At 32.5% G+C, this 27657-nt stretch overlaps 1 protein-coding gene across 5 annotated transcripts in view; it reads right to left on the bottom strand.

The window, feature by feature from the left end:
* Positions 1-27657, bottom strand: part of LOC113511506 (uncharacterized) — a 114331-nt gene that overhangs the window by 22723 nt on the left and 63951 nt on the right. For all 5 annotated transcript variants that reach the window (XM_052902018.1, XM_052902014.1, XM_052902015.1 and 2 more), the window contains exons 3-7: positions 16403-17031; positions 13884-14041; positions 10758-10901; positions 8302-8497; positions 5878-6001 (exon numbers count right to left, since the gene is read on the bottom strand). In XM_052902018.1, the coding sequence (XP_052757978.1) occupies positions 5878-6001; positions 8302-8497; positions 10758-10901; positions 13884-14041; positions 16403-17031 (1251 nt within the window). The remainder of the gene's footprint in view (positions 1-5877; positions 6002-8301; positions 8498-10757; positions 10902-13883; positions 14042-16402; positions 17032-27657) is intronic.

The following is a 27657-nucleotide window of genomic DNA, read 5'->3' as shown; positions in this document are numbered from 1 at the left end:
TTCCGTTCGATGCTTAATCAAGCAAGCGTGCCTCTACGATTATATTCTTATAGTCTATGGTTTAGTAAAAAATATAACTAGGATTATTTATAATTCTCTGTTTCGTTCGATGCTTAATAAAGCAAGCGTACCTCTACTATTATATTTCATTTATTTTATTTAATGCATTTTCCATATTATTTAATCAGAATACTTGTCAGTGTGTTTACAAACAATAAATATAATATAATAAATGTATACCTCGATAGATGGGGTTGATCATAGAGGATTTATATTGTTTTACCATCCATTGTTACCTATGTATCACAAAATAAATAAATAAATAAATCAAAAAGCGAATTCAGTCATTTTCAGTTTCACTTACCAAGCCATGATCAAACATTATTTCTGTGGACAGATAATTTATACAAAAATTTCTTTATTTCAATCTTTAAATATTAAACGTTGAGATTCAACTTAGGTTAAATACTAGAAACTACATATAATTTTTATCTTAACTAATATAATAAAAAGAGAAGATTTCATTTATGCATTCATAGTGAATAAACTGAAAAATTACTTTACCGACTTTAAAAGTTTTTTCACCTATAGAAAGCTTTACTATCATAGAGTAATATAAGCTGTATTTAATTTACAAAAAAGCATCCAAAGCCAGGATGGGCCGCTAGTAAGATATAAGACTCCAACTTATTTTACTTATATATTCTTTATTGCACTTGTAAGTTACATATAAAATAATGTATTTATAAATGTTATTAGCAAGGGTGGACTTATATCTGACAGAGATCTCTTCCAGTCAACCCAGTACAGTAAGAGAGCATTTCGTTAGCGGGCAGCTGAAGTGCTACAATTATTAATACATTAATATACAGTTAAATAATATTATAATATATAGTTAAATAAAATATTAAAATATTACATAAATACATACACTATAAATACATATAATACCTACCTACTTATATAATAAATGTTAAAATAAATGAATATACTACTTACATTAGAAACGTAGTTTAATGATTTTAAGATTAACTACTATACGTACATAATAAAACCCTTTATTCTCTTTATCTATTCCAAACAATTTAATCCAATCTTAATATTTCCTATCGAGTAGGTATAGGTATAAAATCATTACTAATCTCGTATTATAAATGTATTATAAAAGTATGTTTGTTTGTTTGTTTGTTACTTCTTAACGCTTTAACAACTTAACCAGTCGTTATGTAATTTACTATACATTATTTGGAATGTTGAAGAAATTCGGCTATTTTATATTCCAGTCACTAAACTCATCTTAGTAACACGGACCAAGTCGCGGGTAAAAGTCAATATAATATAATCTGAATCGTTTAAAAAGACTATCAACATGGCAGTTCCTTTTAATTGTAACAATATTTTATTCAAGTTGTCGTCGAGGGGTGCATTTCGAGTGAATCCAGTTTGCATTTTATAACAACAGTACTAGAATTTCAATTATACTAGTATTACTGACTTTTTCTATTCCGCTAGTTAGTTTTGCACTATTTTTACCACTTTCATGGAATCCGACAATATACATTTCATTATCCAGACTATAGAAAGCTATTTGTACATGAAGCAATAATATATATTACGAAGTAATAGTTCAACATACTATCTTGATATCAACTGTCCACTGCTGAACATAGGCCTTCCCCATAAGGGGGTTCTACCAATAGTTGCCACAATTGGCAGACGGATTGGCAACAGCAGTTGGACTTTAGAGATATTTCAAGAGGGACGCTGTTGCCGATCCCTCACCTCTTACGACATCCACGGGAAAGAAAGAGGTTGCCTATTCTATGCCGGGACTATACCGGCAATATATATAAATGTTCAGCTTAAATTAAATATGTATGTAATTCATAGCTCTCACTAGCCATTCGGGGATAAAGTCGTGACCAAAATATTATTGTAATTAATAAAGCAAACAATTAATATTCATCACCCGTATCCCTGTATAGCTACAATTTTCCCTAAGGGATTTTACACGTTTACTTTGTCAAACATTGGTCGAAATATTTCCATAGCTTATACGTATTTCTTGTAATATATATTCATTTCTGAATACAAATATTTATAAGTTACATATCAACATACAAAACCTAACTTAGAATCGGTTAAATTGATTATCATAATTTGTTGCCTAAAAACTAAAAATGCCGACATACAGTACATTAGTCGCATAATGTGTGAATAACCTGATTTAAAAGTGCATCTGTACGGTTATGTTGAACAAATTACAATAATATAATTCGATGCCTAAAAATTAAATATACCAACAGACAGTACATTAGTCGCATAATGTGTGAATAACCTAATTCAAAAGTGCATCTGCACGGTTATATTGTTAATGATGATTGTAATTCGTTGTCTAAAAACTATATATGCTGACAGACACTACATTAGTCGCATAATGTGTAAATAACCTAATTTAAGAGTGTATCTGCACGGTTATATTGATAGTGATGATTGTAATTAATTGTCTAAAAAATATATATGCTGACAGACATTGCATTAATCGCATAATGTGTGAATAACCTAATTTATATGGTTGTTTATTTATTTCCTCAGTTATAGTATTATTCCACTTTAAATGGGAACTTTTAAATTAAACATTTAAAATATATATATATATATATATATATATATATATATATATATATATATATAGTGTATGACGAATACAGAGTATATTGGTTTCATTTATTTATTTATCAATATAAATTAACATTATTATTCTATTAATATTATAAATGCGAAAGTTTGTATGGACAGATAGATGTTTGTTATTCTTTCACGCATAAACTACTAAATGAATTTAAGTAAAATTCGGTGCACGAGTAGGCTACATCCTAAGTAAGCACATGGAATACTTTATAATTCACGCGGGTAAAATCTCGGAATACAACAATAAATTAAAATAAGAAGCTTAAGTCATATTCCGGTAAGTAACGAGGGTGGCTTAAAAACTTGACACCAGAAGGCACCATCTCCACACGTGTAGTCTATAATAATATTATAAAGAAGAAAAGTTTGCTTGTTTGTAATGAATAAACTCACAAATCACCGATTTTAAAAATTATTTCACTAATAAAAAGCTACATTTTCAATGATAAATACAGACTTTATACTATTTTCGAAAATTCTAACTATAATATGTAATAAATATAAGAAATGTACAGGAATAAATATAGAATTAATGCAAAAATTACTCATCAAAAAAACTCGCAAGGAAACACAATGTAGGTCTAAATATGATAAAATATAAAGTATTATGTTTTTATTGTTCAAAAGCTATGTTTCATATTTAAAAATCAGTTTATATACTAACTTGTTGCCCAATATAAAGAAAAAATAATATATAAGTTATATTGCACCATCAAAACACTATATCCTGATATTTTCATAAAGCAAGGTGCATTTTTTCATTCCGAAATGTATATTAAACATTTTAATACTAGAAAATGGCAACATTGTTACGTAGACAGCGATATGGAAAGACATAAACTCAATGTATAAAACTATAAAGTCATCGTTGTAATGCACAATATTTTCGACCATCAAACGTAATGTTATCATTAAGTGCTATATTAAATGCAAAATCCTGTACTCATACTCGTATATACAGGGTGTCCCGTAAGTAGTGGACCAACGGGTTATGGGGGGTAGTGAGAGCTATTATCTAACTAAAATCTATAGTCCTAGGTCTTGTAGTTAGTAAGAAAATATCATCCATGTAATGCTAAATATAAAATTTTACTATATCTGTTTTTTTTTTTTATTTTATTGTTGTTGTATATAAAAGCTATTAACTATCCACTGCTGAACATAAGCCTTCCCTATAAAAGAAAGTTTTGCCAGTAGGGTCCATGCTTGATGAGTAGATTGGCAACCGTCGATAGTCTTAGGTTATTTTAAGAGGGACGCTGCTGCCCATCCCTCCAGCAATAAAAACAGATTTTATTGAGATATACTACATATGTAGACCACTTTTTTTTATACAACTTAGAATGGCAAACAAGCTGACGGCCCACCTGATGAAAAGTGGTAACCGTCGCCTATAGACATAAGCAGTACCATGGACATAACAGAGTATACTGTTTCGCCCCATGCGTTGCCATTCCTGAGGACTCAGATGTTATACATCTGTACCCAGTAAATTCACGCCATATCCCACCCTTCAAACCGAAACACAGCCATGCAAACACAATTGCTTCACGGTAGAAACACGAATGGGACAGAGGTACTCAAGCAATCGACTTTTGTACAAAGTCTCCCTCTGGTATAATTACGTTTTTATTTAATACATATATAAAAGTATTTTAAATGTAATATAAATACAACAAAATGTATAATATAAAACTAACCATGTCTTATTGCTTTGCTCGTATAAATTAGAATAAAATATATCTTATGTATTAAATTATTATAAGTACATACAAAAACTCAAAAGTATCTGTTTTCTAGAGTTTTCGACCTCGATTCAATTACTCTTTTTAACACTTTGATCTTTGATTTTGGGAAAGTGAGATTCAACTAAGTTTTATTTTTTTAAATGAATAGATTGACATCGATGTATATCATTTAAAGTGTCAATTCTTATATACTTAGTTTACTTTTTTTTTCAGAAAACCTTTCCTGTGTATTAATACTACACAACTATGTAGTGTTACTTTTTTTTAGAAAATAATTATTTCTTTAATTAATTATTTCTCTATATGCTTTTTATATGTTAGCATAAACATAAAAAAATCGATTTTCGTTAGTTTCATCTTTTATAATATCATTTTTTTCTTTATCTTAGCGTTCTCGAGTCGAATCAATTAAACAAATCGATTTTTTTGTCCTAGTTCGAAAAACGTGATTTTACGACAGCCGCCCAAAGATATTCCTATTTGAATATAAATGGGTAATAATATGAAAATATCTAAACGGGTTTGAAACATTGCGAAGTTTTAAACATTGTATAAATCTTTGACTCACAACTCATCTCGTTACCTTGTAATTCGGCCAGTTTTATCATCTGTTTTTCCTTTGAGTTATTTTTGTTAGAAATCCTTTTTTCCGCCGTCGAATACAATTCGTCAGAGTTTTATTCAAATATTAAATAATTCCATTTATGATAATTAGAATAATTATACAGAAGGTTAGCCAGGATTAATGGATACACGAGGCAACTATTATCAAGCAACTTTGAAAAGAAGAAAGTCCTCAACTATTCTGTTTTTTTTTGTGGCTACATCACCTAAACACAACGTTAAATGGATTTATTATGCTATTTACAATCAATGTAGGATTGTTATTTGTTAGCTTCTAATTATATTAATGAAGATTGACTAAGTAAAAAAACTGCCTATTGTGAAGCAAAATTTCTCACTTAAACACTAAATTCCACATTCTAAATTCAAATATTTTATCATAACCTTTTTAGTAATTTCATTAAACTTCCTTTATTTAGTTACTAGTAATCCAACTCAGTTTCGCACAAGTAGATAGAATTTTCGAAAATAATATATCACCTATATACTCGCTGATAATATAGCTTTCTCTAAGTGAATTTTTTTTAAAATCGATTGAGTAGTTTTTGACTTTGTCCTTTATAAATAATTAATCAAAAAATTCCTCTTTATAATATTAATATTAGAATAGATATATTATATTTAAAAATAAATATGTGTTTTTAAAATAATGTTTTCAATATAACGTGCCTACGAAACATCTCGATTTTCGATGGTATATTTGGTAACTCTATTTTACCACAAAGGTGGCAAGCAAGTCCGTCTGAACGGTAACTGTAATCTATAAACGTAACTTTTGTAAAATAACAAAAACAAAATATTTATAACTACTTACCGACAATTGGCTCCAGGTCGTAACCATCGGAAGCTATCACAGTGATGTTATGACCGTCCACAGACAACTCTATGGGACAATTCAGGAATTCCGCGTTTATTACTCGAAAACGATACTTGTAGCCCTGGAAATAAAATTGCTTTTGCTTAACAAGTACAATTATAGAAAAACATTTGAAAGAAAATTATTGCAATCGAGTCTACATTAAGTGAAATGGAATATGGAATAGGTATATATAGTGCTGGTTTTAAAAATACGTGCTAACTATATGAATATGTCTCTTTCTTTTCTTAAATAAAAAAAAATATTAGCGTTTATTGGTCAGTAGAATAAATCTGAATGAATTATTCAGTTCTATTAGTGAAACTGAACGAACTGAAACTTGTCGAAAATCTTTTTTGGATCATTCTTGTCTTTCTCTTTAATGAATTTTAAATTAACAACTGTGAATGTCAATTTAGAAGTATGTCGATCTACCTGTCTTTACAAAATAAGTTCCTTGCGTAGTAAAGAACGAGTTAATGTTAAAAGAAAAAACCACAATAGTCAGGGTTCACGTTAGTTTTTGCTCACGATTTATTTTGCGTGACTAAGATATTTTGATTACCCAGATAAAAAGTAACCCATGGCCTGCTCCATCATATACACACACACTCCGGAGTACGTCTGTCCTCGCGCACAGATCCCGCGATACTGACCGCTACTAGCATTTTTTATGTAGATACCCTCATGTATATACGCTCGAAATAATGTAAGTATTGCTATTAGATTATATAGACAGTGTCTCCATAGAAATGCTTCCAGAAAAGCGGGTCAACTTTTTCTTACAATTTTGCGTCATAAATAGTTATGAATGTTTCCTCCTATGCCTTGTATATTTATTTTATTTTATAATGTTTGCATCTTTTTAAAACTTAAATACTCATTTTATTTATTAAATAATTAAATATAGATACGATCAAGACACAAGTGTGCGTAAGTATATAGAACACTGATAAAAAAACGAGTTAATTTGACAATTAGCTGACAAAAAGTTGACCTGTTTTTGAGATTCGATCTATATAATCTAAGGTATTGCCATAAACTACACTACGTGTATTAAATTTGATGCCGATTGGTTGAGCAGTTAAAGCGTGAAGAGGTAAATAACAAACTCACTTTTTTATTTATAATATTTGAAAGAAAACAAGGATAAGGATGTGAACTCAACTTATCTATTCAGAAAGCTTTTTTGAATAAAAATCTAAAGAAATAAGTATTGTAATAATATATATATTTTCACAAGTACGTCCCGATAGGATACCCGGAAGCCATTTTCCGCTGAGACAGCCCGCAATATTCACAAATCTTTACGGTCACCTGAACACCATGAATACTAAATATACCAAGTCCTTCCTTATTCACAAATACATACAGGGTGAAATCAAAACCGTAAGCATCCTTTTAGAGGAATTTTCTATAAAAAAACAACTCTTTCACCATAGAAACACGCGTTGAAAAAAGGCAAAACAAATATATATATATATATATTATATATATATAATCCCTTCCATTTTCGTGGGTGTTGTAAGAGGTGACTAAGAGAACTTAACGGTTGAGGGATGGATAGCAACGTCCCTCTTAAACAATACCAAAAACTAACTGCGGTTGCCAACCGGCCTGCCAAGTATGGCAACTACAAGGGGGCTTTTGTAAATAAAAAAGCCTCCTTATTGGCAAACAAGCTGACGGCCCACCTGATGGAAAGTGGTAACCGTCGCCTATAGACATGAGCAGTACCATGGACATAACAGAGTATGGTATGGTATATTCTATATAATATGGTTAGATTCTTAGTTATATGTACGGCTAGCAACATCGATTCCACCTTGTGTATGTACGTTTAAAAAATTCATCGATGAATTTGCTATTCAGAACTGCCAGGCGCTGGGGACAGATATGGAATCTTTGTACATACTGCAAAACTGCAGTAATAATATTCTTTACTAACCAGCTTCAGAAATGAGATGTTGCCAAATGGACTATTTCTTTTTTTGTATTTTACAATACATCGTCACCTTACACAATTGTGTAAAAAATATGAATCGATTTGTATAATTCTTTTTAACATCGACAAAATTTACTTTATTTTTATTACACCAATACAAAGAAGGATACTCGTGAATAATGTTTGTGATATACGAGAATCGAACCCACGACTATCGGAACGTAAAGCGTTAGGTTAAGCCACTACATCACCAAGGTCGTCAGTTCTAATTGTAAATTTAAATCATCTTTATTCAAATAGACTGCTAATAATCTATTGCAGTGTTCAGTGTGTTGTTATCTACTAAGAAGAGCTCGCAAGGAACTCAACAACAACTCTTTAAAATCTCTGTTAACATTAATTAGTTTAACAATATAAATTAAGTCAATTGTACTTACTTGTTCGACATTAAATGTTGCCGCTCTCATATACAAAGGCTTCGTGGTGGTGGTGTTTTTAAAAACTTTAAATCTTCCAACGCCATTTATAAGTAACGTGGGTGGTTTGTTATCACCTTGCGAGTGATGGTGATCGGTGAACATGCCCACTGACAGCTCGTGTATCCAGTCGGTAACAATCATCACGTGTTCTGATCTAAAATATAAGTAAATAAATAAAAGTCATGTATAGAAAATCATATAGCAAAAAATGTATGGAAGCGCATCACTTCAGAACAGCCGCACCTATATGAAAAATTCTTTATATTTTGTATTTATAATTGCCGATACAAGGTTCTCATGAAAGAAAATCATTTAAACATTTCCAATCGTACGGAAAAGTGAAAAAAGTACATCTAAAATTGAGGCAGCAATTAGTTGAATAAATACACCGTTAAACAATTATACATAATAATAAGGTCAGATAGTAGAGAATACTTTTAGCAAGTCTGCCTTATAAACATACTTGCACTAAAAAAAATGATGAAACAATACATTGCTTCGCAAAAAAATAATTAACTTATATTTTACAAAACAAAACCGACATCAATTTTGGCAAAACCAGTTCGTTTAATCTAAAAACTGTAGACAGTAGTTTTATTCAACCGATTTTGATAAAATGTCTATAGGACTAACGGGTATATTTTCTTTTTTTTTTTGCGAACCGAAAATACTGCTTATTGCGAAGTAATATACGATACAATATCGTAATGTTCAAGAGAAGAACATATTCCTTTTTAAAAAAAACCAGCAGCACACCTGCAATGCCTCTGGTGTTGCGAGTACTTATGGGCGGCGGTAGTTACTTACTATCAAGTGAAATGCATTTTCGTTTGCCCCCTGTGGTATAGAAATAAAAAGTAGAATCTACTTCTTAACACGCTTTTCTGCATTATAAATTAAAATATTTTCAATCTAATGTGTCTACGATATATATTGTCGTTCAGCGGGTATGTATGATTGATCTGACAGATTTCATTTTTGCCATGCTACAAATAATTTTTCGAAATTCTTAACTATTCACTTTTCTAGCTCAATATTCTGTTATGGCTCACCTCTTTGAGTAATATTGGAAATTATTCACATCGCTCATTCAACAACAAGAATTCAATATCACATTTTATATTTTCATATTATAAAATGTAACAAAGATTTAATTTCCGGGAAACATTAATACCCTACATATCTCTCCCCCTGTTTACCATTCAGTGTATTATTAAAAAAATATATAATAAAATTGCATTATAGAAACCGAAAAAGAAGAGGTTCTATTGAAATGCACGAAAATATACAAGTATATACAATATAAACAGAAAAATGTTTGAATTTCTTGTATATTAAAATCTCTTTTTTTTATGCAACTTAATTTTTTTCTATGCAACTTAGAAAGACAAACAATCTGACAGCCCACCAAATAGAAAGTGGTAACCGTCGCCTATAGACATGAGCAGTACCATGGATATAACAGAGTACACTGTTTCGCCCATGATACCCCTCATGTGTTGCCATTTCTGAGCACTTAGCTGTTATTCCTCTGTACCCTATAAATTCACTTCCATATCCCACCCTTCAAAACGAAACACAGCCATGCAAATACAACTGCTTCACAGTAAATACCTATATTATCTTCATTAAGACCCTTTATAGATATTATTCGCTTTAGAAGTATCACAGTTTTTGTCAGTTATAGTATTCGTCAAAGAAAACATTTCTATTTTCAACCGAATTCAAAATGGAGTTTCTCAATTAGATTGTATTTTTTTGTTGGTTACCTCATAACTCCGTTAGTTATAAACCGATTTGGAAAGTTCTTTTTTGATTGAAAGATTGGTTCTATATAAATTATATCAAACAGGTTCTTTAATTTTAAAATTAAAATAACTAATTTTGCCACAACTGATGTCTATATTTTTTTCAAAGCACAATTTTAAATTACTTAAACCCTTACTTGAACCAAATAAACATGGGTTGAAGAACGACAAAAAGTATTGAGCCTCTCATACAAGTACGGCTGAAAAGAATCAAGACTTTTTGTCGTTTTATATTATCAATTCATGAATTTTTATAGTATGGATAAACTCTTAGTTAAAAAAAAAATATATGGCAAAGCAAAAAATATTAACATTCGAATTCAAAATAAAACAAAATAACTAAATAATTGTCAGAAACGACAAACATAGTAACTTCATAAAATTTCCGTTATACGTATACCATACATAAACAAAATAAATAAGTATTTATTAATATTAGTTTCTAGATATCTATGTTTCTTGCCATCAGGTTGCCGTTAGCTTGTTTGCCATTCTAAGTATCATAAAAACATTATTATGATTAAAAAAAATTTATGATTTTTTGATTTATATATTATACAATTATATAAATAAAGGTAAAAATACTTCAATGTTTTACCATCTCACCTCTCATAGTCATACAAATTGCCATGGGGATCTTGTGACTTGGGTTTCCTCACTATGAAAGCCCCAGCCGCGCCGTCAGCCCGTTGCATACCTGAGTGCGAGTGCCAAAAGTGTGTACCCGCATGGGATGCGTTGAACTGATATCTGTAAAGAAATAATGTTGTCATAAAATAATATACTATATAGATTCATACCATTAAAAATAACAAATTCAGTCGTGATGAAATTATATATATCAACTAGTATTTTTACTATTATAATTTTAAAATTAGCTTTTAGCCCTCTACTTACGCGTGGAATTCAAAAGTAGGAATATCAATTAAACAGACAAATTCTAAACGACGTATCAAGATAAGACCTATACCATATGTTAGGTTACAACTTTAAACACAATTGCAAAAACTGCATTCAATTTGGTGCAATAATTTCTGTATGTTGCCGGAACAAACGTATAAACAGATAGAGACAAAATTCTCCTTTTGCTCTTACTAAGACACCTATTATTAATATTTCTTAGATATTTATTTATTTATTCATTAGTACAAATATGTGTACATGGCGGACTTAATCCTAAAAGCATTCTCTCCCAGTCAACCATAGGGAAGTGTCAGAATACTCGAATGCGGTACTACTAATTATTGATATACATACATACTAAAATTACATATATAAACGAATAAATATATATTAATAATAAATATATTTACACATATATGATATATACTATATTATACACGAATTTGGGAATAATATAAAGCACTTACTGCTCGGATAAAGACAAAAAGTGAGCGTGAACGCTTTTTTTGAAAGACGGTTTAGTCGGTAGTCTGTTAATGGCATCAGGAAGCGCGTTCCAGAGTCGTGAAGAATGTAGGAGAAAAGAGTTTGAAGCGTAACCAGTACGGTGAGAGGGAAAAGATAATTGGAGAGTATTATTGGAACGAAGGTTACGTTCGTGAGTTTCAAAAAGATATCTTCATTATACAGACATATACTAGTTACAATTTTATTATATTAATAATATGAATAGGGGGGAAAGGGATTGTTAGCAAAAGAGTTTGATAGCCCTATTGCTAGCAATATGCCCCATTAGGTCGACCTCCGGTTGGTTCCCCCTGGAAACCATCGTGAACAATTCTTGTTGAATTCGTCACGATGGGCTAACTGACCTGCTTCATCTTCACCTATAATCCTTCACTGGTGCCTTGCCGGTGTATACCGAAAGCGCGAGTGGGGTTACCATTCCATTATCACCCATTAAAAAAATATAAATAAGTACTTACCTATTATATTACAAAAACTAATCTGTACCATATAGCGTGCAAATAAATATAAATAAATAAATAAATAAATAAGTGAATAAAACGCATCGACAGGCAACGATATGAGTCATAAAAATTATTAGTGTTTACTCATGACATAATCCGCATGACCCGGATATGTTGATTAACCGGAATAAAAAGTAGCCTACATCCTTCTCCATTCCAAATAGGTACTACGCCTTTATCATTGTGACAATTGGGACATTCAGAGGTAACAAACAAACTCACATTCCAGTTTAAAACATTAACATAAGACTAAGTAGGTAGAAGTGACACTCCCACCAATTCAATAGTAATACTCCATTCATCGTTCGAGGCGGTTATGCGCCATTTAGAGAGCATATATTTTTATGATATTTATTTATGTAGTAAGGATTTTGCAAGCAATATAGAGTTTGTTATTCACCAGAGGAAGACTTTGTACAAAAGTCGATTGCTAGGGTACCTCTGTCCCATTCGTGTTTCAACCGTGAAGCAGTTGTGTTTGCATGGCTGTGTTTCGGTTTGAAGGGTGGGATATGGCGTGAATTTACTGGGTACAGAGGAATAACACCTGAGTCCTCAGGAATAGCAACGCATAGGACGAAACAGTATACTCCGTTATGTCCATGGTACTGCTCATGTCTATAGGCGACGGTTACTACTTTCCATTAGGTGGGCCGTCAGCTTGTTTGCCATTCTAAGTTGTATAAAAAAAAACATATTATAATAAACAATTATAACAAAAAAAAATAATTAAAAAATATATGCTTACAATTATAATTAAAGTGTTATAATTCAAATAACAAATAATAAATTAGAAACATAAAATACATTGTTTTATTACCACCGGTATTGCTTGTGAAGTTTTCAATAAGTCATTAAAGTTTCAATCTGGAGTTTAACAAGTTATCGGCATTCGAAACGATTGGGGATTGATTTGTTGAACCACTGTAAATTACTACAAGTTCAGAGTTCATGAAACCTTACAAATAATGTTAACAGTTAATTTACAATATACAAATTTAACGTTTAAAATTACAGTTAAGAATAATTGTTAACTAAATCTATGCTACAATAACTAATAATATATTACGTTAGATACTTAAAATTGTAACTTCATGAGGTCTATACATAGAAGATATTTAAAAAATAAAAATAAGAGATTTTAATAAAACCGATAGAAGCCAAAACGATATTTTTTATTTTTTTTCCACTTTTAGAAAAAAATTGTCTGTTTGTATGTTTGTTGTAACATCACGCTAAAACTGCTGCATAATTTTTTTATTTATTTTATTAATTAATTTATACTTAATCAAAGGTAGCACTTATAATTACTACAATGAGTTAAAATAACTTATAGTGTATACCAATATGCTTACAGAACAAACAAGGTAATATTAGATCTGACTTAATATTAGGTACTTAGGGTATTTATTACTATATTTAGCACTATCATACCTACTTGTACAACAATTAGTCCATTACCTTAAGGTTGTCTTGAAAAGATTGCTCTCAGCAATAAGACCGCCTTACTGTACTTATACAATTGTATCGTTGAGTTTGTAAATTGCCTTGCTTATTTCTTATATTGTATAATGCAAATAAAGTATACTCATTCATTCATTCATTCAATATTTATAAACATATCCAAATAAAAATAGAACAAGATTGTATAATTGAAATGAATTTAAATTGCAAGTTTATATAAATTTCAATAATTAATTGAATGTGTTTTTCTATCCTTATCTAATCAAGTAACCAGTGATATGAATTCTACGAAATAACAACTAGTTCAGATAAATATTAATAAGGTCATGCCTACCTGAATGTACTCTCAGGCAATATAGGACACTGTGTCACGTATGGTGTGCCATCCATATAGGGCGATCCTTTCTGATGCTGCCCATGCCAGTGGACTGTGGTGCCTTCTGTCATCAAATCATTCTCCACGTCGACAATAATCCGGTCGTACTGACAGACCTAGAAATAAATATTTACTATATAGCTCAATATATATTAATATGTATACCTATAGATTCTTTTATGAATGAAAATGGTATAATAAATAAATGGTAAATAATGATATCAGTGAGGGACGATAGCTGAGGATGAAGTAGGTCATTTGCCTCATCGTAATAACGTACCAAAAGGAAACTTTATACAAAAATCATTTGCTTGGCTATCTCTGTCCCATTCGTGTCTCTACCTTGAAGCACTTGTATTTACATGACTGTATTTCGGTTTGAAGGGTGGGATATGGCAGTGAATGTACAGGGTACAGAGGCACAATACCTTAGTCCTTAGGAATGGCAACGTATGGGCGAAACAGTATACTCTATTATGTCCATGATACTGTTTATGTCTATAGCCGACGGTTACCACTTTCCATCAGGTGGGCCGTCAGCTTTTTTCCATTGTAAGTTGCATAAAAAAATTAGTTTATCCAAAAATTACCACGATATATATACCTACAGTTATAGCACAATTTTTATACTGGACCAGTATTATTTTAATAAAACTTAATATAAATGTAACTAAGTTGTTTTTTTATAGATGGCTGTAATACTATACATGTGTATTAGTGGTGAGATCTTAATAAAATAATTTCATTATATAAATTATTAGATAAAAAAGCCTATGTTAATCTCTGTATGCATGTATATGTTAATACGAATCCTATTTCCTACATGACAGGTTCAGCCTAGTGTAGGAATCAATGATAAATTCTGTGCTTATTCAAACATACTTTGTTAAATAAATATATCTTTATTTTTCTCAGTAACCTATTAGTAATCAGTAATATATCAATGCGTTGCTTTTGAGTAAAACTATTACTGAGCCTATTTGGGTCACTGTGACACGCATGGCAAAAACATATTTTCGTATTTTATCATTTTTTTTTATATTAAAAAAAAAGTGTAAATAATTTGATTGTATGAACTAATTTGTTAAATTACGTATGTCATAAATGGCTCAAATAAAGTGTTTATCTATCTCTCTAGTAACCCTAATTGCAAGCTCTGAGTTTAGAAAACCATAATCTTCTGAATGGAATATATAAAATATGTTTCTTATTAATACGAACAAAACGATAGAAATTTTTGTAATTTTTATTTACACTAAGATTTTCATTGTAATTTTTAGACCAAAAAAAGATCTATCTATATCATCATTCATCATAATTAGCCTACTGTAGCCCATAAGCCACTGCTGGACATAGGCCTCTCCCAAAGTACGTCACTGAGCACGATCTGACTATATAATTAATGTAATTATTAGCAAATTACTCGATGTTGGAAAGTGAAACATCAAAATAATTAAAACAGAATGCAATACAAACGAGGATGGAATGAAAATGTTTAAAGTGGTAAAAATCTCGTTACAAATTCTCACTTTGAGGCAAAATGAACGCGTAAAGTTGAGTAAATACGATACGGGATTGTGAGCTTTTATTTTCATGAACCGGGTTAAATTTAAAAACATTTTAAAATGCATACCCAGCGTTTCGGTCTCATCAAAAATTGTGTAATTTTTTTTTTATAATACTTAAAATGGAAAACAAGCTGACTGACAGATTATTCTTCGCGTACGTGGATTTAATGAGATGCTGCATCTGAATATAACTGCTTAAGTTTAGGTTAGGTTTACTTTTTCCTCAAATTTCTTAATAAAAACTATTCCTTCAAATTTCTTATTAATACTATTAATTCATCCCAGAAAATTTTCAGTTCTAAATTTCTACAAGTGTAAAAAAATTAAGAAGTAATAAAAACAGTACTCGTATTATAGACTAGCGACCCGCCCTGGCTTTGCATAGTAGATAGATAAAAGATCTGTATTTTTTTTAATAAAATACAACTCATGTTACTTACTGACAATGCAGATAGCTGTCTATAGATGGCAGAATTTTTAAAATCGGTTAAATATTTTTTGAGTTTATTTTTTAGTACTAGTTTAGTACTAAATGGTCCTTCTTCTATCTAGTGTTATTCATAAATTTCTTAATAATATTATAAATATGAAAATGAGCTTTTTTATTTGTTTGTTACCTTACCTTATATCACTATAACAGTTTAACCAATCACTATGAAATTTGGTATACACGTACTATATATTGGATGGAAAAGAATAGGGGCTATCTATATTGTTTAGTAAATATATACCGGTCACGCAGACGAAGTCGCGGGTAAAAGCTAGTATTCTCTAAATAGAATAATTGGTACATAAAATACTTCAAGCGTAAAATGGGAAAATTTGCATGTTGAATTAATTAATATTAATCAGTAACACAAATTATTGGATGAACAATATTGCGATAATGCATAATAAAAGGGAGCATACCTCTATAGCTGGTCCCGGCATTTTTCTATTAATGACGTTCAATGGTCTATTCATTCCGTCAGCCGGAATACAGTCTTGCCTCGAACAATCAGTTAAATTGTATGGACAATCAAAACAAGCCTTGCTCATGGTCTGGTACCATTCTAAATGGAAATGATAGTAACAAATCATTGCTTTTCCACCCTCCCTACAATCTCTATGGCAAGGATGATCACCGCCTATCAATTCACCAGTGACTTCATCATATTGCACATGTGCTCTGATTTCGGCTCGCTTACTAGATTTTCTTTCAACTACTGCTTTTGCTATATGCCTAGGAATACTTCTATCTATTGCGGATTCTCCATCGTAAATTATTTTATTAATAGTACCATTAAAATTTATTGGCATTATTACTCTGGAAGCACTTTCTGGCCTGACTTGTTCGGTTAGTACTTTAACGTCATGGATTTCAGGAGAATCGTTTACTTCATCTTGGGTTATCGCAATATCGTCCAGACTGGAATTATTTTCTCTAGATTGTCTATTGTTTAAATTAGCTTGAGTGAAGTTATTTTCAAGTGTTGTAAGTTCTAGGGGATCATCTGTTGTTGTAACTACGTCAGTCTGTGTGTTTATGCCTGTAATACCTGTAACAAGAAATATACAATGTAAATTGCAATACCATGTGCTCGTTATGTGATTAAATTTAAAGACTTATTTGAACAAATAATTAAATAATATTACAATCACACCAAATTATTAAACATAACTTTATTTGCTAGTATTATAAATGTGAAAGATTGTTTCGATTATTTGTTTGCTACATCTTTACATCAACCAATCCTTACATGACATTTTTTTTTTATTTAGTACATAGATATTACAAAAGTCGTTTGCTTGGGCATCTCTGTACCATTCGTGTTTCTACCGTGAAGAAGTTGTGTTTCAGTTTAAAGGGTGGGATATGACAGTGAATTTACAATGTACAGAAGAATAACACCTGAGTCCTCAGGAATGGCAACGCATGGAGGGTATCATGGGCGAAACAGTGTAGGTACTCTGTTATGTCCATGGTGCTGCTCATGCCTATAGGCGACGGTTGCCGTTTTCCATCAGGTGGACCACCAGCTTGTTTACTATTCTAAATTGCATAAAAAAAAATATATGCTTATACATAACACAGATACGGCATAAACTACTATTGCATAGTTTTCCCATGTGTCTAAAAAATCGTCGGTAGGTATCTATTGTTTAAATGCACTTACTTACGGTTTTATTTATAAGTATATAATATAAATACTCTCCAATACACAGTTTGCCACTTGTCATGATAAGGATATCCTTGTCATATAACAATCAAATACCATTCCAAATACATGTTACCGTGATTCAAGCTACGTTTAAATGATATATCTGACAGTACAACAACTCATGATACCCCTACCAACAGGTAAACATATTGAGTTGTCAATAGACATACTGAGTACCGTAATTACGTGTGAAATGATATGTCATAATTTGGAATAATAATTTAGTAACTATGATAGTTTTCCATGCAAATTACGTGAGCTTTTATTCCGGTCTATCAGTATGATTATTTATTTACTGGTACATCGATAGTGTACCAAATAGTTTATAACAATACAACACTTAATATAAACGTGGTATTATATGCACACCAGTTTAAGATGTACACAGTATTAACTATATAATAATCATAATATTTATAAATATGTATTTACTTAAACTATTTGTATTTATTACAAAAATACTCTAAAGAAAGAATATATTTAGACTCTGTGACCGCTTTTAATGTGGTTTAATATTTTATACTTGAAGGTAAACTGTGAATGATGGAAAATATCTAGGTCATTCTAGCAATTCTAGTCACGTGACATATGGAGATCGAGCTGACAAGATATATTGCTAGCATTAGGGACTAGCTTTTGCATTACTAAAAATTCCTATCCACCCCATAGCTAGGTATTACAATAATAAATCAAAGAATAGAAATCGAGAATTTAAAATAGATGAAATACCCATATCGTATTTATAAAGAACTTCAGTGGACGTTAAAAGTTGCTAATTATGCCAATTATTAGCTTAAATTGAAAATGTTTAAGAATTCCAAAACGCCGCTCAGGGTCCAACTCATTTAAATTGCTAAGCACAAATCACGTGCCTGATTAAATCCTCTTTGTAGGAAAGGTCTATAAAAGTAATGAGAAATCACTTAGTGTCAGTCTAATAAGGATTTTCAGGAATTCTAGGTTACCTACTCGCCCTTTTTAATCTACCAAATGTAGGGTGACTGTATTATATATACTAATTCTATTATTGTTTCAACAGTAATAACAGATTTGTTGTTACCAGGAAATCTTTGTAAAATAATTTACTGTATGAGAATACTGTTGCCGCGTTTCTAAACGAAACATAGCCATGAAAACACAACTGCTTCACGGTAGATACACGAATAGGACAGAGGTGCCCAAGCAAAGGACTTTATTTATTTATTTTATTTTATTTATTACATAGATATCCCCCAGAGGGACACAAAGTCTCCCTCTGGTAAGCTTACAAGATACGAAAGCATAATTAATAAAGGTATAAATATACAGGCATTCTGAAAGTAATAGCCAAGAAATATAACTTGCCTATAATTAAGCATTTCGTTCAGATGCTAATCTAGATGACTGGGTCACATCTGAGTGAATTGTATGTTCACTTTTTACTAACATAATTTATAAGGAAATTTGTTACTAACAAAATGGACCAAATTGTAGTTTAAAAAACAAATTATTATCTATACTTATAATCTGTAGAAAGGTCAGTTCTGTACATGTACCAAGTTTCGTTCAAATCCGTCGAGTAGTTTTTGATTCTATAACTAACATACAGACAGACAAAAATTTTACAGATTGCATTTTGGGCATCAGTATCGATCACTAATCACCCCCTAATAGTTATTTTGGAAATTTATTTCATATACAGTACTAGTGTTCTTTAGCTATCCTATAACTATATCCTCTTTCACTGTATTGGGTTTACTGGAAGAGATCTCTTTCAGAGATAAGTCTATTTTTGCTCACGCTAATTATAAATGTCTTAACTAAATGTAATTTACTAATGCAATTAAGAATATATAATTTACGACAGATAATACTTTCCATTAAGTAAGGCATCAGCTTGTTTCATATCAATATTTCATTAATGAAAAAAAAATAGATTTGTCATTTGCAATCAAATCAAAAACAATATTTTGATTTGACAAGTTATCGGTACTGTATATTTTTATACCAGATCACAACATTTCACAGAACTTTATTTTTATAACTGTTTCCTTCTTACTAAGATAATCTACCAACTTGTATCTCGACTTCCAACTACGAGATGGGATGCAATCATATTTAAGGCTATTGACCGTAACCGTAACCGTCTTTTTTTTATACAACTTAGAATGGCAAACAAGCTGACGGCCCACCTGATGGAAAGTGGTAACCGACGCCTATACACATGAGCATAACAGAGTATACTGTTTCGCCCATGATACCTCCCATGCGTTGCCATTCCTGAGGACTCAGGTGTTATTCCTCTGTACCCAGTAAATTTACGCCATATACCACACTTCAAATCGAAACACAGCCATGCAAACACAACTGCTTCACGGTTGAAACACGAATAGGACAGGGGCACCCAAGAGGTACACTTCATAATTGGTAATAAATTGATATTGACAATCTCATTCGGTCTGGACTTTCTTATACTATTTTTGGAAGGACTATTCCCTGCTAGTAGCAAGAAGCTCCTATTCTATTTTTCTTAATGATTGATAATGTAATAGTATCCCCGCTTGCGCTGTCAGTATACGCTGGCACCAGTGAGGGATGACAGGAGACCATAAAGTCAGGTCAGTTAACCCATCGTGACGAATTTACCAGGAATTTATCACTATGGTTTTCAGTGGACATCACATGGAGATCGATCCAACATAGTACATTACTAGTAATAGAATCACTAGTCGCCTAACACTTTCTCGGTTCTGTTCCATGTAATCCTACTCCGTCACCTGCTAATAAGGCAAGCTAGGGAATATTATCATCATCATCCATAATCAATTACTAATATTCCACTGTTGAACATAGTCCTCCACTGGGGGGGAAGGTATTGTTAGTAATGGAGACTAAGAGCTCCATTTGCTAGCAATATATCCAACCAGGTCGACCTCCCCGTGGTCCCCCCTGGAAACCATCGTGCTGAATTCCAAGAGTATTCGTCACGATGGGCTAACTGACCTGCCTTTTTTTCATTCTCATCTGTCATCCTTCGCTGGTGCCCCGCCAGCGTATGCCGTTAGCGCAGGCGGAGTTACCATTCCATTATCATCCATTAAAAAAAAACATAGTCCTCCACTATGGGAAGAAAAGGTATTGCTAATAATGGGGTCTTATAAGCCCATTGCTGGCAATAACTGCCACTCTATAAAGTCGGCCTCCACACGATTCCCCCTGAAAATCATTGGGGTTGATTCTTGAAAATTCGTTCTAATGAACTAACTGACCAGTTTTCATTCTGACTTATCATCTTTAACCGGTGCCCCGATAGTGTATAACGATGACAAAGGCAAGGTTACCATTCCATTTTCATCCATTAAAAAATCCTCCACCATGACATTGCCATAAGGAATTGTCCTAACCTACCTGCACCCATCAACTCTAAGCATCACTTTCGACAAAAACTTTTCCACAATTATAGATCTTCCTATAAATAATCCTGTTATATGAAACTAGGTGATTCACTTGGTTTCGCCCATGATGTCATGATGTTGAATAACTTAAAAGCTTGATAAAGGAATGAAGACATTAGTGCACACACAAATATACAAACATTTTTTTTTCTGCTTTATTATATTAGTATAGATAAAAAAATATTTTCCTTGTCAGGAAAAAATGTGAATATCTCTTCATTCCCACAAGCAAAATAAATTTGTCAAGATCATCGAACATCGTTTGTCAAGATGGACAAATTGTGTTCGTGGTCTCTGTTGATTCTACGTACTCTGTAAAGGATTTGTTGAAGTATAAATACAAGCAAAATAATATAGTAAAAAAATCAAACAAAACAGAAATCGGTCAGTTGCGAGTTGAGCTCACACATCGAGGGTTCCGTAAGAAATAAATGTACCTTAACTGCTTTTCTTGTACAAAATAGATACCTAATAGTTATTATTATTGATATTTCAATTGTAATTTCTTATTGAAAGCTATAATTTTGGTTAAAAATTGGACCACACAGCTAAGTTTGTTTTGGAAGTGTCTTAATAATTAGTCAAAAACGGCGCTAGTTAGACATATTGTTTTATTTTTTCTATAATATTCATTATAATCTCATATATATCATACATACATTTCATCATCATCATCATATCAGCCTTTAACTATCCACTGCTGAATATAAGCCTCCCACTTGGGGTGTTTTGCGAGTAGTTGCCTAGCTAGGCAGGCAGATTGGCAACTGCAGTCAGGCTTCAAAGATGTTTTAAGAGAGACGCTACTACCCATCCCTCGATCTCCCACTTACGACACCCACGGAATAGAAAGGAATGGCCTATTCTATGCCGGGACCACACGGCCTATACCTTTATATGTACCATTATAAATCGTAATTATTTCAGAATTCTCGCTACAGAAACTTCATAAACAAAGCGGGGGAATAATATTTTTTCTCATATTTTCGATCATAAGTCACGAACTACGCAATATACTAAATTAAAAATCAATTATAAAATATACAAATGAAGTCCTTTCATACGTAACCCCACTAAGAATATTAGCTCAATTTTAAAATTTTGAGTACACGTTTTGAACAACTAGTAATTTTTTTTTTCTAATTACTTCCATTGCAGTATATACATGCCAGTAATATGTAAAATTAATTTATAGCATTATAGTTGCTGAGATATAAGCGAACGGACAGACAAAGTCGCACCATAGTACTAGTTGTATCTTTTTGGTACGGAACCCTAAAAACAAATTAACAGAATAGTATTTTTTCATCGATCTGAATGTTAAATCATCACTTTATTCACAATTTTTTGTTCACCAGTTGATTCAACTGAGCAACATACGGCACAAGGATGTAGTTTTTATAGTACTTAGTTCTTTTGTAACAACTATAAATCGTGTTGAGTTTGTTTGTTTTATTTAATTTTTTTACTTCAACGTTTAAGGATACAAGGTATTATGTAATTTTATTTATTAACACAATACACTTTGCTGTGCAGTAGTGAACATGTTGCTTTGCGTAAATGAGGTTTGATTCTCGATTGGGCCAATTTAAGAAAAGTTTTTTTATTTATGAATCTATTCGGATCTAGGTGTAGAGTTCTTTTTTTGTTGGATGAAAATGGATTGGTAACCCCACCTGCGCTAAAGGGATATGCTGGCGGAGCACTAGTGAAGGGTCATCGATGAGAATGAAAACAGGCCAGTTAGCCTATCATGATGAATTCATCATGAAGAATTAATCATGACAATTTCTAGGGGGAACCGCGTGGAGGTCGACCTGGTTAGGTATATTGCTAGCAATGGGATTTTTAGTCTCCATTACTAACAATCCCTTTCCCCCCCAAGTGTAGAGTTTGCGCCCAGTTTTCTGACGACAGTGTGTAAAAAATTAATATCTAATGATTAATTCATCATTATGTCCATGGTACTGCTCATGTCTATAGGCGACGGTTACCACTTTCCATCAGGTGGGCCGTCAGCTTGTTTGCCATGCTAAGTTGTATAAAAAAAATCATCACAACCCATTAACGATTGAGGATTACATAAATAGGACCTGCCTATTGAAGACGATCTTATTCTGATTAGGTTTTTTTTTTGTACCACTGAGCTGGCAAACATACGGCCCACCTGGTGGTAAGTGGTTACCGTAGTCTATGAACACCTGCAATACCAGAGGTATTACGCGTCCGTTGCCGACCCCGAAGAAACCTCTTTACCCCCCTTTTTAGGTTCATTCAGTATTACATTTTATACAATAGGAACGAATACTTGGGAATTCTTGCGAAAATCCTCGACGGATTAATTTCGTGACTCCAAATAAGATATTAATCAAAACTTTTCAACAACTATCACCAAATTTCAAACTGTTGCCAATTATTGGATAATCTCTCCAATATATAAGTAACATTATATTAATAATAAATTAGTGTAAAAAATAATAATATAATTATAATTAGGATATCCGGAATAGCCTACCTACCTACCTTCAAAATTCTCGTGTATAAAGTCTTTGTCATGATTTTGTTCTATATTTAAAAAAATCCGTTAACGCTTCCCGTGGGAATATGCTCATAGTTAATATCCTAACAGGTAGATTATCAGGGTAATGATGTTATATCGCCCCATTACATTAAGCCCAAAAGTGCTATACTGTAATTAATGGAACTTAATCAAGGATTTATGAAACATTCCGTATATCTAAAGCGACGAGTTATGCATTTAATAACTCCTAAATAAATTAATATTTACGGATTAATATATTATACTTCGTGAATTTGTGAGTACCAAGTGATTACCAGAGGGAGACTTTGTACAAAAGTCGATTGCTTGGGTACCTCTGTCCCATTCGTGTTTCAACCGTGAAGCAGTTGTGTTTGCATGGCTGTGTTTCGGTTTGAAGGGTGGGATATGGCATGAATTTACTGGGTACAGAGGAATAACACCTGAGTCCCCAGGAATGGCAATGCATGGGGGGTATCATGGGTGAAACAGTATACTCTGTTATGTTCATGGTACTGCTCATGTCTATAGGCGATGGTTACCACTTTCCATCAGGTGGGCTGTCAGCTTGTTTGCTATTCTAAGTTGTATATAAAAAAAGAGTGATGCTAATTATATCATGTGGAGATTAGGAAAAACATGAGATCTGTGAAACAGATGAGAACTCATACCTAACCCACCATATATAGGGAGGAAAGACATTGTTAGTAAAGGGCTCTGAAATGCCCATTGCTAGCAATACCCTCTCAATATATCAGGTCGACCTCCACGCGGTTCACTCTGGAAATTACGCTGTGATTAATTCCTGTTAAATTCCTCACGGTGGGCCAATTGACCTGCATTAATCCTCTAATCTTCACCTACCTTTCTCTCACTGGGGGGAAGGGATTATTAGTAATGCAAACTATCAGTCTTATTACTAGCAATGTACTCTGTCAGGTCGACTTCCACGTGGTCCCTCTGGAAACCATCATGCTGAATTCCAGGTGGGCGGGCTAATTGACTTGCCTTTACATTCTCACCTATCATCCCTTACTGGTGCCCCGCCAATGTATACCGATAGCACAAGCGGGATTACCATTCCATTTTCCGCCATAAAAAATCCACATTATATAATGAACTATATTTTCTTTTACTTTAGATTGACTTTTGACCGTAACTCCGTACGCGTGGATTTTGCAAGTAGGAAAACCACTGATATACTTCTAGATGGCATATTGAGGTAAACTATATACAAGATGTTAAGTTAGAGTTTTGGGAATACAACTGTGAAAACCGCATTCAATTTAGTTTAGTAGTTTCCGAATGATGTCGGAACAAACATACATACTGATAAATCATATAATTTTTTCTTAAATATCTCTTATTTACAAACGTTATCTAGTAACAATATCGTTATAATTAGTAAGAAGTAAGATAAGAAACGTATTGCTCTATACATTTCATCAGGCGTTCTGATAATGGTTTTCATCCCTTACGATACCATATTCAGATACACAGATAATCGGATAAAGATTTCAAACTTAAATCACCGTACACACTACGTCGAGAGTTAAAAGCATAAGCTTATTAACTAAATAAAAAAAAAACAGTTTATACTTCACGAATAATTATAGGTGGTCGGTCCTATTGCTTAGCAATAAGACCGCCTTTTGTATTATACCTATTTAATATCTATCAATCAGGGCCATCCCTTCCTTTCCTGTGGGGGTCGTAAGAGGAGACTAAGGGAACTTATGGTCGAGGAATGGACAGCAGTGTCCCTCTTAAAATATCTCAAAAGACCTAACTGCAGTTACCAACCCGCCTGCCAAGCGTGGCAACTATTGGCAAAATCCCCCAATGGTAAATATTGTAAAGAAACGGCCCCTGGTTCCCGGCGGCTCCGCTATTCCTAAGCAGGGAGTCAGTAGATGCAGGTGGCTTAGGACCGTTCTTTATGGCAGTCTATGGGGAAGGCTTATGTCCAGCAGTGGACGGATAATGGCTGAAATAATGACGATGAGTCATTCATGTAATATTGCTGTTGTAGTGTTTAATAAATAAATAATTAAATAATATCTATGCTAATATAATAAAAAGGAAGTTTCTGTTTGTTTAAACGCGCTTATCTCTGAAACTATCAGTTAGATATCAAAAATTCTTTTTGCATTTAATAGCTCATTTATTGAAAAAGTTATAAGCTAACCAATATCACGAAGCAAACACGGGTGAAGCCGCGAGATACAGTTAATTTAAAATAAAAGCTATTATTAGGGCTCATTCAATCGGCCGACTGTCGCGCAACAATTGTCGCGACACCAATCAACCCTGTACCAACTTGCTCGACTAATCGCACCATTCATCTTTACCTTAATATACGCCACACAATTAATCTTGATACTTCAAGTCTGTTTCAATAGAACTTCACCGTGTGTGCCCCGGCATAGGATTGGCCACCCCTTCCTTTGCCGTGGGTGTCGTAAGAGGCGACAAAGGGCGGACGAGGGATGGGCAGCAGCGTCCCTCTTACAACATCTCTGAAAGCCTAACTGCGGTTGCCAATCCGCCTGCCAAGCGTGACTTGCAAAACTCCCCTTATGGGGAAAGCTTATGTTCAGCAGTGAACAGTTAACGGCCGAAGTAATAAAATAAAATTAGTAACAAATCGAAACGTTCAAGTATTTGATCTATTATTTATTTATACTACAAGACACGATCAGTGTTAAGTGCACAGAACCTAAATATAGTGACACAGTTGGTGTATTGAGTGATGAATTAGTGAACAATGAGTGGGTAGAACAAAAGTAATTCTGCCTCGAAGAAATGACAGCACTACATCAATCCACTCATAACCACGGCCGGTGTAACCCGATCGAAACGTCGAGATAATTCAGGCAAATTATTATAGTTCACCTCATTTGAGTATATAGCTTTACTTTTGTTCTCGAATAAATCATAAACCAAACAACTCGAAAGTCTAAAAGTTAATAAAGAAATCTGAGCATAACTACAGTAGGTTAATTCCCGTCTTTTATAAAACATAAATTATTCCTTTAATATTAATTAAATCTATTGAAACAAACTTATACTTGTAAATGTGAAGGACTTTTTTAACAATGATAAACTCAATGTTAATAGTTGGTTCGTGGTCTAATGTCATTATGAATTGCGGTGTCCCAATACTCGCAATGTATGATCACGTTTCGGCAATAATGTTAGGAATACTTTAATCCCAACAAAATAAGATACAAATCAGCAGTTATTCATACAAATTTACACGGTTAAGTAGCAAATTGAAGATTATATATACTGTTCAACCTTCATGATCTCTCGTGTTACTAGATTTATTACCTTGGTATTTAAACGTACTATTGTGCGTATCGTATGTATCAAACGTATATCTGTAATTTTAAAATCTGTATAAATATACAAAGGCATATATTTATTTTTTATTCATTTATTAAACTTATAATATCAATAAATATATTTATTTATTTTACTTTATTGAATACGAAGATTGCTTTGTTATAATTTATTTTGAATAAAAAATGTATAACGGCCGAACTTCACGGATTGATGCATTATATACATATATAGAAGATATGGGATTTACTTAGACGAAGCTGTGGTATACACTTAGTTATTATTAATCCAAATGACATGCACAGGATAGTAAACAAGTATCAAGATCAGTCATCGTCACAGTATATATTATTCAATCCATTGAACATACAATCCGCTCTTGCTAGAACCCAATGCCTTGATACACGACACTCGACTCGATTGTGCGCGTATCTCCTGCCTTTATCTCGGCCTATCTAGCCGTAATTCTCGTAAATTGCATGTCTGGCATACCTATATTAATGTGGATCAGACCAGTGTATAGGTACACACAAACATTAAATATATATATATATATATATATATATATATATTGGGATCTCTTGAATAAATTATGTGATTTTTATGCGTTATTACAGTGATTTTTGGGAAATAAGTAGGTAGATA

The sequence above is a fragment of the Galleria mellonella genome, unplaced genomic scaffold (genome assembly GCF_026898425.1).
Source record: "Galleria mellonella isolate WM207_F2 unplaced genomic scaffold, CSIRO_AGI_GalMel_v1 utg87, whole genome shotgun sequence".
NCBI classification, from domain to species: Eukaryota; Metazoa; Arthropoda; class Insecta; order Lepidoptera; family Pyralidae; genus Galleria; species Galleria mellonella.
This window is presented reverse-complemented; position numbering and strand designations above follow the sequence as displayed.